This window comes from Temnothorax longispinosus, chromosome 12 (genome assembly GCF_030848805.1).
Source record: "Temnothorax longispinosus isolate EJ_2023e chromosome 12, Tlon_JGU_v1, whole genome shotgun sequence".
Classification (NCBI taxonomy): Eukaryota; Metazoa; Arthropoda; class Insecta; order Hymenoptera; family Formicidae; genus Temnothorax; species Temnothorax longispinosus.
Genome location: NC_092369.1, coordinates 3,925,240 through 3,938,313, shown reverse-complemented (window position 1 = coordinate 3,938,313; position 13,074 = coordinate 3,925,240). Strand labels below are relative to the sequence as shown.

Below are 13,074 nucleotides of genomic sequence, written 5' to 3'. Positions count from 1 at the left end.
GGTATATATTTTTAATTATAGTATACAGTAAATTTTTCGAATTTAGAGAAAAAGTGAATTTTAAGAGTATAAAATGCCTAGAAAGAAAAAAGGCGAAAATTTGAGTAGAGTGAGTCGTGAAAGGAGCTGTTTAAGGCAGAGACGAAAAAATGAGAATAAGAAGGAAAGGACTGAAAGACTTAAAGCTGATGCTCAGAGACATGCCCAGCAGAGGGCAGAGGAAAATGATGAGACAAGATCTCAACGACTTGAAAATGATGCCCAGAGACATGCTCAGCAGAGGGCAGAGGAAAATGATGAGACAAGATCTCAACGACTTAAAAATGATGCCCAGAGACATGCTCAGCAAAGGGCTGACGAAAGTGATGAGGCAAAATATCAAAGAATTGAAGCTGATGCTCAGAGACATGTTTAACAAAGGGCCGACGAAAATGATGAAACAAAGTCTAAACGACTTGAAAATGATGCCAAGAGACATGCTCAGCAGAGGGCAGAGGAAAATGACGAGACAAGATCTCAACGACTTGAAACTGATGCCCAGAGACATGCTCAGCAAAGGGCTGACGAAAATGATGAGGCAAAATCTCAAAGACTTGAAGCTGATGCCCAGAGACATGCTCAGCAAAGGGCTGACGAAAATGATGAGGCAAAATCTCAAAGACTTGAAGCTGATGCTGAGAGACATGCTCAGCAGAGGGCCGACGAAAATGATGAAACAAGGTATCAACGACTTGAAAATGATGCCCAGAGACATGCTCAGCAGAGGGCAGAGGAGAATGATGAGACAAGATCTCAATGGAAGCTGATGCTCGAAGACATATTCAGAGAAGGTGCAAAGCCAAACAAATAAATCACAAAATTGCGCTAATTGCCAAAGGTCAAGAAATAAATGTGCCTGTTCACACACTGGGCCAAATGAATGTCGAATGCCAATTTTGCAAATCATTAAACTTTATATGTGAAAAGCCCAAAGATGGAAAATTGACATATTGTTGCCAAAAGGGCAAGCTTCAATTAAAACACATAAATTTTCCTGAATTTCTTAAAAAATTATTTATGGGAAATGATGCTAAATCTAAGAATTTTAGGAATAATATTCGTTCATATAACAGTGCTTTAGCTATGGCTTCCATGGGTGCCCCGGGCAATAAGAATCCCTTGGATGTAATAAACGTTACTCCTTATTGCTTAAAGATTCATGGGCAATATCATCATTTGACCACGACGGCAATGCGCCCAGGAGATGGGCAAGCTCCGCGTTATGCACAGCTTTACTTTTTGGATACGGAAGAAGCTGTTTACCATAGAATGAAAAACAAAGCCAACCAAGGATGTGATTCAGCTCTAATGAGAGATCTGTCATGCTTCATGGTTCAATGCAATGAATTTGCTAAGACTTTTAAAATGATGAGTCAAGTTGAACAAGATCTCAATCCGAAAGGCACTAAAGCCCCAAATTTGATGTTATCCTTTAGAAATAATCCTCAACACGATCAAAGAAGATACAATGCTCCACGAGCTAATGAAATAGCCGTAGTTTTTCAAAATATTGATGGTGAGCCTCCATTTGAAAGAGACATTCGAATTTATAACAAAAATTCAAATGATGTACAACAAATTTCAATTCTGGACAAAAGGTGTGACCCAATGTGTTACCCTTTGTTATATCTATACGGTAATGATGGATGGTATTCAGAATTGAAATCTCATAATCCTAAATATCCAGGATTCAAAATAACTCAAATGGATTATTATGCTCACTTGCTGGTACCAAGAGCAGAATTTAGTCAATTTCAAAAAGCAGGCAAGTTGAGATGTCAATTCATACTCGATGCATATATGAAAACAGAGGCCAATAGGCTTAATTACATTAAAATGAATCAGCCCCAATTAAGAGCTGAATTTTATTCAGGATTAATGGATCACCTTGATAATCGATTACAAAATGAAGGAATTACAGCTGGTGTACCTGTAATATTACCATCCTCATTTATGGGCAGTCCAAGGAACATGCAAGAAAGATACCAAGATGCCATGTCTTTAGTCAGAAAGTTTGGTAAACCAGACATATTTATTACAATGACTTGCAATCCTCAATGCCCTGAAATTAAAGAAAATCTTGATGGATGCCCAGTAGAGTATCGACCTGACCTGGTCGCAAAAACATTTAGCTTAGATGTCAAAGAAGTTTTGAAGGATATCGTTCAAAATAGAATTTTGGGAAATGTCATAGCTTATGCAGGCGTGATTGAGTTCCAAAAAAGAGGGCTACCACATTTACATTTACTTGCAATGTTAAGTGATGAAGATAAGCCCCGATTACAAGAAGTCATTGACATGATGGTATGGGCTGAAATTCCTGACGAGGAAAAATATCCAGAACTTAATGCAAAAGTTCTGAAGCACATGATTCATGGTCCTTGTGGTGACTTCTCTCGAAAATATCCTTGCACTGGAGATGATGGAAAATGTTCAAAAGGTTTTCCAAAAGAATTTCGAGACGAAACTAATGCTAATGTAAATGGATATCCGATGTATCAACGAAGAAATACTGGAAAAAAATACATTGTAAGAGGCAAAGAAATTGATAATAGATGGGTTTCCAAAAGGTTTTCCAAAAGAATTTCGAGACGAAACTAATGCTAATGTAAATGGATATCCGATGTATCAACGAAGAAATACTGGAAAAAAATACATTGTAAGAGGCAAAGAAATTGATAATAGATGGGTGGTGCCATATTCGCCATATTTAATCATGAAATATGATCGACACATCAATTTGGAAATATGTTCATCAGTTAAGAGCGTAAAATACTTATATAAGTACATTCATAAAGGATTTGATTGTGCTGCTATTGAAGTACAAACACGAGATGGCAAAAGGCTCATTACAGTAGATGAAGTTAACACATTTCTAGATGCAAGATATGTTAGTGCTCCAGAAGCAATGTGGAGACTAAATGGATATGATCTGTTTATGAGGTCTCACACAGTAATAAGACTTGCAGTTCATTTGCCTAATCGCCAAATGGTTTATTTCCGGGCGGGAAATAAAGAACAAGCTGTACAAAGAGAGCTCACCCGAAATACTACATTAACTGCATGGTTCAAATTAAATCAATCTGATGAAAATGCGGTACATTTTCTTTACACAGATATTCCTTCTCACTATATTTATGAAAAGAAAGAAACTAAGTGGAAGCGACGCAAAAGAGGTATTGCCAAAATAATTGCAAGGCTTTACACAGTAAGCATTAAAGATAATGAAAGATTTTATCTCCGTCTTCTTCTCCTACATGTGACTGGAGCTAAATGTTTTGAGGATCTGAGAACTTTCAACGGCATTCTTTATGAGACGTTTAAAGATGCAGCAATTGCAATGAATTTGGTAGAAGCAGATGATCTGTGGGAAAAAACAATGGAGGAAGCGACAAGTATTCATATGCCTGCACAACTTAGAGAGCTATTTTCATACATTTGCATCTTTGGAAATCCAACAAATGTACCAACGATGGAATAGATACAAAGAATCAATGATTGAGGACTTTGTACACAGCAATATTGTCAATCCTGAAAATATGGCTTTAAATCATATAGAAGAAATTTTGAAGAATAATGGAAGTAGTTGTGAAAATTTAGAATTACCAAGTCCAAATCCAGTGATTATTCACGTAACAGAGTATAACGTAGATGAGGAAAGGAGACGTGGTGATTATTTGATATCGACACTAAATGTTGAACAAAAACACGTGTATGATTTGGTCATGCGAGCAATTGATAATGAGAATGAACCACAGCGGCTATTTTGTATAGATGGGTTTGCAGGTAGTGGGAAAACCTATTTGTTTAACACATTTTGGAGTGTTATCCGAGGAAGAAACGAGGAAGTTCTACCATGTGCATCAACTGGTATTGCTGCCACACTTCTAAAAGGAGGAAGAACATATCACTCCCTGTTCAAACTTTCAATTCCAATTGATGATAGTGCTAAATCTAATATCAGAAGAAACTCGAAAGCTGCACGAGAACTGATCTCTGCTAAATTAATTATATGGGATGAGGTGAGCATGACTATAGGACATGCCTTAACAGCAGTGGATAAACTCCTCAAGGATTTGATGAAAAATTCACAACCATTTGGAGGAAAAGTTATTTTATTTGCAGGAGATTTTAGGCAAAATCTACCAATAGTGCCACATGCACATAAAACAGCAATAATTGAGTCGACTGTTAAATATAACCCGATATGGAGGAATGTAAATCAAGTTAAACTCCAGCAAAATATGAGAACTGGAGAGGAAAAAAAATTTGCAAGTTGGCTGTTGGAACTCGGAGAAGGTAAATTGTCTAATACGGATGCACATAAAACAGCAATAATTGAGTCGACTGTTAAATATAACCCGATATGGAGGAATGTAAATCAAGTTAAACTCCAGCAAAATATGAGAACTGGAGAGGAAAAAAAATTTGCAAGTTGGCTGTTGGAACTCGGAGAAGGTAAATTGTCTAATACGGATGGATTACATCCTGAGACAATTGAAATTCCTCAGGATTTTATATCAAAAGGATCTCTTATAACTGAGATTTTTGGTGATAAAATTAACATGGAACAAATCAAAGTTAACTATGATCGAGTAATCCTTTGTCCTAAGAATGAGGACACATTCAAAATTAATGACGAAATCCTTTGTCTAATGGAAGGAGAAACAAAGGAATATCTCTCAATTGACTCTATTGTGAGTGATGATCCACAGGAGCAATTAAATTTCCCGACTGAATTTTTGAACTCTTTGACACCCTCTGGAATGCCAGTTCATCGATTAAAAATAAAAATCGGTGCTACAATTATCCTATTAAGGAATTTGAATACCAAGAAAGGGCTATGCAATGGAACAAGATTTATTGTTACTGATTTGAAACCTAATCTTATTTATGCGGAGGTTCTAACTGGCCCAGCTCGAGGTCAAATTGTCTTCTTACCAAGGATAGATTTCCTTCCAAATGACTCGGAACTCCCGTTTAAGCTCAAACGAAGACAGTTTCCTATTAGAATGGCATTTGCTATGACAATCAATAAATCACAAGGACAAACTTTAGAAAAAGTTGGGATTTATCTGCCACAACCTGTATTTGCTCATGGACAACTCTATGTAGCATTCTCAAGAGCAACTAAAAGAGATAATGTCAAAATTAAGATCGATGAAAACAGCAATCAAGGACAACTTATTGAGGGAAATTCGAAATCTTTTACAAAAAATGTTGTATATCGAGAAATTTTGTAACAAAGCTGTCGAGGGTGGGGGCCGGGGGAGGTTTTTAGCCGGTGCAAGTCCGGCATAACCCTAGGGACCGGCCCTAGGGTATGCATTAGGCATTTTCCTCCTCCAACGAAAAAAAAAAAAAAAGGCCCAATATCTCAAAATTTACGGATATTAAAAAATTTACGATGAAAAATTGAAACTTTTTAAAAATAAAAAAAAATGTATTTAAATTAAAAATTAGTATTAAACTGAGAGTAAAATAAAAGTTGAATCTAAAAAAAACGAAGATGTAGATTACAGTTTAAGAAGAAAAAATAACAAATTTAATGTTTCAAATTAATGGGTGAATTTAAAGCATATATAATTAATATACAGATAGATTTATACCCGCGCGAAGCGCGGGCCGAAAAGCTAGTATATAAATAGCGCGTCATCGGATTTTAACTTTTTCCGAACAATAAAATCAATCATTTCCGGATTATTCCGTACTTCCTCAGTTCTCTCTTTTTTTATGTCGTTTGGAACATTCTACGAAACTTTTTGATCTATTAAGAGGCATACGCGTACGTGAAGAAGTAGGAATTAAATTCAGTACTTTGTTCGGAAAAGAAAATTTACAATTTAACCAACTTTCATACTTTGTAATAAATTTATTGTAATCGTAATGGCTAGCTATCCATTTCGACTTCAAATTCGTGAAAATCATAATTTTTCGTTTCAATGCTTCCAACGCTACTTTGGGTAATTTATTATTAATACATGATGTTATGTGGCTTATTAAAGTCTCATAATTTGATAAATCAAGATTATTTGCACGCATACAATTAAAAAGTTGACGATTCGTTCGGAAATTTTCCATTTTGCGAGCGTGTTAAAGTATAATCTTCTATATACTTTATATATTCTATATATTTTTCACTGTATCCTGAAAAGGACGCAAAGTGAATTGTATAAAGCAACGACAAAAATCAAAACTTTCAAAATCAAAAAGTCTTTAATCGACTACTGATCGAGAAAAACTAACAAAAAGTTCTTATCTCCGCTGTTTTTATTTCCTCCTCCTCCCCTCTCCTTCCCTCCCCCTTCCCTCTCCCCTCGAGGAGAACGAATAATTTAACGTAGAGCAATCTTATTGGCCCATGGATTTACAGAATGCGCAGTACTCCAAATACATTTATCCAATAATATTTATCATATTGCTATTATATTAATTAATGTAATTAATTGTTATAAAATATGGATGTAATTAATTGTTATAAAGTAGCAATATTTAAACAAATTATATATCCTTTTCGTCTTTCTTTTATGAGAAAATAGACATCCATATTCACTCGACATGATTGAACGTCGTCCATTGAGCTATTCATGGACGACGTTCGACTATGTCGAGTGAACTTTGAGATCAATTATCTCAAAAATGGGGACGAAAGGGGATGAATGATCATATATGGCCAAAAACTAGACACTTTGCCCTATTAAATGGCGCAGAGTAAACCTTAATCCATTCAAATCCACAAACTTTCTTCCTGTTTGAATATTGAAGTAAGAAATTTTTAATAGTCGAATATGTCGTGTATATTTATTAATATATAATAATACTCAAATGACATAAAACTAAAATAAATATGTTTTTTGAACCCTATTAAATAAGTTCTGATAGGCATTTAACTCATATTCGCAGTTATACTTTCGGCGGAGACTTTAGAAAGTAACCTATCAAATTACTAGAATTTCAGTATTCACGAAAATGTCATACTTTATCAGATCATTTTGAGGAAATAACAAAGGATAAAATCAATTATAAGCACATTTATTTATAGTTTATGATATATATTAACATAAAATCTCATCAAAATTTGAATTATACGTTTTTCATTTTTTCGTCCAATATCCGGTTTTTGATAGATTCGCCCCACTGTGCGGCGCCGCGAGAGGGCCCCCTTCCCCTGCTGGAGCGGGGGGAATACATCGTGGAGTAAGTCGCCGTAGACCACCGAGGACGGCGGCGGTCACGATTACGAGTCTGGATGACAAAATTACGTACGCAGACATATTAAAAAAAGCGCGTGATAAGATCTGTCTCGATCAGTTAGGTATCGAGAATTCTAGAATTCGGAAAAACATCAACGGAGAATGGATCATTGAGATACCTGGTGAGGATGGAACCTCCAAGGCGGATACCTTGGTCAAAAAACTGCGAGAGGTGCTGGATCCCGCTGCTATACGTGTAAACAGACCGACGACTATGGGAGAGATGAGACTATGGAACCTCGATGACTCTATTACTCCAGGAGAAATCACCAACGTGATATCCGTCATGGGTGATTGCCATGAGTCTGAAATAAAGTTAGGGACTATCCGCCGTATGACAAACGGCTTACACTCTGTGTGGGCTAAATGCCCTCTAATAGCTGCCACCAAAGTCGCGTCGTCCGGCCGACTGAAGATAGGTTGGACTGTTGCTCGCATCGAAATACTAGATGCGAGACCCATTCAATGCTACAAGTGTTGGAGGTACGGACACGTACGCAACACTTGCCAGTTTCCCGAAAATCGTGGGGGCAACTGTTTCAGATGTGGATCCAGCGATCATCAGATTAGACAATGTCAAGCAGACCCTTGCTGCGTCTTATGCAAGGACGCCGGTAGGTCGTACGAACACAGACTGGGCACCTCCAGTAGATGCTCAGAGAGGGACCCGATTGTTGGAAGTGGGACTGTAGATGGGAAACGAAACTAAAAATGACGCCCACGACAGTTATACAGATAAATCTGAACAGAAGTAGGGAGGCGCAAGGTTTTCTTGCTAAATACGCAGAAGAACTGGGAGCTGCGGTGTGCGTGGTTTCGGAGCCTGCCCGCACACCCGACTCCCAGCAATGGTTTTACAGCAGGAACGGCCTGGCTGCTGTATATGTGAATCCCCAAATAGCGGATTATCCTGCGTCTCTGGTCGCGAAGGGCCAGAATTCCGTGGTCGTTAGGTATGGGAGCGCACATATATATTCATGCTATATATCTCCGAATGTAAATCGGGCCGGATACGAAAATTTCGTCGACGAACTGACGAATTTATGCGCATGCATACATAACAATAAAACCCTTGTTTGTGGCGATTTCAATGCGCATGCCCGTTTATGGGGTTCTCCCAATACTGATTTTAAGGGCGACCTACTAGAGGAATGGTCCGCGAGCGTGGATATGCGTTTGATAAATGAAGGAAATACACCAACTTTCATAGGTCATCGGGGATCTTCGATAATCGACTTAACGTGGGTCTCACCCGAACTCCGCCACCATGTGCGTGATTGGACAGTCCGTGGGGACGTTGCGTCGTTGTCCGACCACTCATATATAACCTTCTCAATATCGGAATCTTTTGTTAGACCTTACATACGGCCGTCTCCCGCTCGATGGGACTACAAGAGGATGGACGTCGTCGACGTCGACCTCTATAAGGCCTCGATAGATTGGACGTGCGCCGTCACTCCCATGGATGAGGCACACATGGTTAACGTGTCTCCAGACGGATGGATACACAAATGCATAGTAAATGCATGCAAGGCTGCTGTCCCCCGTATTCGTACGAGTGGACACAGATCTTCCGTGTATTGGTGGAACGCGGAAATCGCTTCACTACGCGTCGCGTTAAACAGAGCCAGGCGCGTGTGGATTTGCGGCCGTCCACGCGATTCGCCTGAGACTTCTTAACGCAAACGAGCCGAGTATATTCTAGCAGGTCAAGAGTTGAAACGTGAGATACGTAAAGCCAAAAGCTCGGCTTGGCAAGAACTGATAGCCACACTTGATGAGGACCCCTGGGGACTACCTTACAGGATAGTCCTCAGCAGACTGAGAAAATCGACTCCGGGATTATCCGCCTCACTGAAACCTAGAATTCTGGACGAGCTTTTAAACAAGTTATTTCCACCGGGTAACCCACTCGTCGCTGTCGAACTCGGGGACTGCGAAGAAGATTGCATCCCGATCACCAGTGAGGAGGTTGCCGCAGCAATTGCTGCGAAAAAGAATTGCAATACGGCTCCTGGCCCTGACGGCCTTAAGGCCACAGTGTTGAAGAAGCTCCCGCCTGCAATGATCGACAGATTGGCTCAATGTTACAATATCTGTATGAAGTATGGAAATTTTCCTGCGTCCTGGAAGACCTCCGACCTTGTACTTCTCCCGAAGGGCGAGACGAACCCTAGCGAATTACCGAAGGCGCGGCCCATCTACTTTTTGATCGAGATAGGCAAAACGTTCGAACGGATCATTGCGAACCGCATGTTAAAATACATGGACAATAATCCAAACGCCAACCTATCTGACAACCAGTTTGGGTTCCGGAGAATGAGGTCGACGACAGACGCTCTCTACCTTGTAAAGTCCATCATTTCTCAGGCTCGTGCGGAGGGTAAGGTTGCGCTAGCGTTCTCATTAGATATTGAGAACGCATTTAACTCCATAATACTACCCGCGTTAAGGAGGGCACTTCGTACCTTTTCCTCGTTATCTGCGTCGCATCCTGGAGGCCTTTCTCACAGGAAGAAAGGTCAGATACATGACTTCTGACAGAACAAGGCGCACAAGACGAGTAAACAGAGGGGTTCCACAGGGATCGATCCTGGGTCCACTCCTTTGGAACCTCGGTTTCGACTCGATATTGAGAACAATGCTTTATAGAGACTGTCACGTAATTTGTTATGCGGACGACACCCTCCTGCTGGTCGTAGGTGACGACTATGACGAGGTGTGCTCCACTGCGTTGGATTGTCTCGAACGAATTTTAATAAACATCCGTGCGCTCGGCCTTAAAGTATCGTGGAGCAAGTCTGAGGCCGTCTTTTTCGGTTCCTGTCCACGCGACGCCTCTATCGTGGAGGAGGACACGAGGATCCAATTCTCCAATTGTATGAAATATTTGGGCGTATACATAGATAAACGTCTTAACTTTATTAATCATTTTTCGCACGTGGCTACAAAGGCTACGAGGGTTAGTCGAGCGCTATGTGGACTGCTTATGAACCTGCGCGGTCCGATAGAGAGTAAGAGAAGGTTATATTTTTCAATGATTACCTCTATTATCTTATATGCGGCTCCAATTTGGAGTGTGGAGTTTTCATCATTCGGCAATCAACAGAGGAAGATGCGTCGCGCTCTTCGCCTTACTGCACAACGCACTGTTATGGCGTATCGCACATTTGCGTACGAGGCAGCCACGCTCTTAGCGCGTGTCCCACCCATATACCTGTACGCGGACTATCTTAGGCGCGTCTACCTAAGATTACGAGAGATGAAGGAATTGGGGAATTTTTACCCCGATGCTCCCAAAGAGATACGCGCCGAAGAGTGGCTGGAGCTCAGACGGCAATGGGCGGTTTACATAAGGGACGGAAACCTCCCTGGGAGGAGGACTAGAGAGGCGATCTCTCCAAATTTCGAGAACTGGCTCGACCGACGCAGCGGCTTCCTGAGTTTCAGAACGACCCAAATCTTAACGGGTCACGGTTGTTTTGGATCCTTTTTATTTAGGATACAGAAGGAGGATTCACCAATATGCCGATATTGTCACCTGGCGATCGATACATCTGAACACACTCTCATGGTGTGTAATTATTGGGGACTCGAGCGTGCTGAGCTCACGGTCGTGGTTGGCCCTGATTTAACTCTACCGACATTGATTGGTAAGATGTGTGAGTCCAGAGAGGCTTGGAACGCCTTTGCTATTTTCGCCGAAAGGGTCCTCCGACGGAAAGAGGACGACGAAAGGAGGCGCCAACAGGGTCTCGTTGACCCTGATATTGTTGAGATCGCTCCGGAGAACGACTCTTAGCGTGCGGCTATCCCGTTTATTTATGGAATAGATTGGGTTAGTTCGGATACTGGGTACTGCGGTGCGTGGTCGCTGGTCCCCCTCTCGGCGTCCCGGGGCCGCTGGGCGCCGGCCGCCCGTGGGCTGCCCTCCCCCCGTGGGGTCCGGCGCGTCGACGGATGCGACGTTCTGCCGGATCCTTGCGGGGACCGGTGGCCTGTGGCGGCCGGCGTCCTGCGGCCTGGTCGGGGCGTGGGGCCCTGCGTGGTTTTGCGTTTTAGTTGCGTATAATTATTCTGGGGTCTACTGCGGGGTCCTCCGGGGGTGGATCGGCCGGGGCTGGCCGCTCGTCGCTGTTTTGGGGCTCGGGTGCCGCTGCGGGCAGCGGCGGCTACCTGGAGCTCTTTGAGGCTGTTGGCCGCGGTGGGTCGTCCCCCGGGGGATCCCCCCGTGGAGTCATGACTCCTTTTAAGCGTGTGTATCTCCGCTCATCTCTCTTCTGTCTACTATTATACTTCGTTGTACTTGCGTATCGAGACTGGAGATCGAGGTTGGTCGTCCATGCCACGAGGGAGAAGCGGATGAGAGTCCGCCACCGCTTCGAATCGATCTCCGGTTATTCGAAGAATATTGCGTGCGTAATTGGGGAGTGCGTAGCGAGGGGTAAGGGAGGGAGATGAGGTGTACGAGAGTTTTAAGGACGCGTTGACCGAAAATCGGTCACTTATTATCGTGGTGGTGGGTATATGTATAACCCTCTGCGTTGAAGGGCGTGCGGATGCACGCTCTTGCTTTGTGCTTTGTGGAACCCCTCTCCGGATAGAGGGTGTTTCCTGTTTGTCTAGCTCGTGCGCGTCCTGTGACAGTTCGTGTACGTGTTGCTTGGGGGTGAGGACTTCCCCGAGTGAAGTATCCCGTTCTGCCAATGAAGAGACCCTGTATGGTATGGCCGCGCGTCTCGAAGGCGTGTGGGGGAGGGCTTCGGCCTCACGTCACTTCCCCCGTAAGTGGCGTCGCGGTCATTATCATGGGGGTTCTCTGAGGCGGAGGCTGAATGACCGGCGCATGTGGCTGTGCGCAAGCACCACTATGCGTCCGGGAATTCGACTACAGACGTTTTTTTTTCTTTCTGTGTCTGTCGTGTGTCTGTCGTGTTCGGTTTACGTTTTTCTGTCGCCTCGAGCGTGAGGACTGTTGTGGCATGTGATGTAATACCTCTGGTCTCCCGCGTGTCATAATCGTGTCCAGCGTGCTGTGTTTAGGGGGAGAGTTTTTTTAGTGGGTGCAAGCCCCACACTCCCCGGGGGCCGAGCCCGGGGGCTAGTGCGCGAGGCATTTTTCTCTCCTCCACGGAAACAAAAAAAAAGGTATCTGATGACATAGAGTTAAATATTAATACTTTACAGTTTAAAAAAGAGGAAGAAGAAAAAGAAGTGCATGGAGGAGTAGTAAAGTATAACGAATTCTTCTGTGTAAATCGACAACTGCAGTGCAGTAATGGATGAATACTATAATAATCCGCTTTAGTTGCTTCTAAACAAGAATAATTTTCTGAAACTGATTAATCTATAAGCAAGAAAGAAATAAAATTCTTATCAGCGTCTGCAGCACTAAAAAATTAAATGTAAGTGATGACAAAAACAATTATTCGTTCTGCAGTTCTATGTATACTGCTTATATTTTATCCAATGCAAATATTACAAAGAAAACGGATACCGTAACTGTTATAAAAGGTGTAACATGTAGATGCTAAATTTTCAAAAGATATTTCTATCAAAAAGAAGTCATATATTCAACGGTGAGAAAGAGAGAGAGATTGAACGTATGAGATCTAAGGAAAGAGTCGTGGTACAATATGATATACAATGTGTGACAATAATAACGTTAATCTTCCAGATACTGAGTTGTATCTAATAGTAACAGATTATACATATACAGTATTGCAAATATATGATCCAGTGGACGTAAGCACATTAGTATCTGCTGACTATAATCTGCTGA

At 41.8% G+C, this 13,074-nt stretch overlaps 1 protein-coding gene across 1 annotated transcript; it reads left to right on the top strand.

Annotated features, from left to right (window-relative positions):
* The first annotated feature begins 1,122 nt into the window (after window positions 1-1,122).
* Window positions 1,123-7,984, top strand: LOC139823281 (uncharacterized). The gene is made up of 5 exons (XM_071795658.1): window positions 1,123-1,555; window positions 1,697-1,804; window positions 1,913-2,517; window positions 7,351-7,711; window positions 7,836-7,984. Exons 1-5 carry the CDS (start codon window positions 1,123-1,125, stop codon window positions 7,982-7,984), a joined length of 1,656 nt encoding a protein of 551 aa, XP_071651759.1.
* Window positions 7,985-13,074: the final 5,090 nt, after the last annotated feature.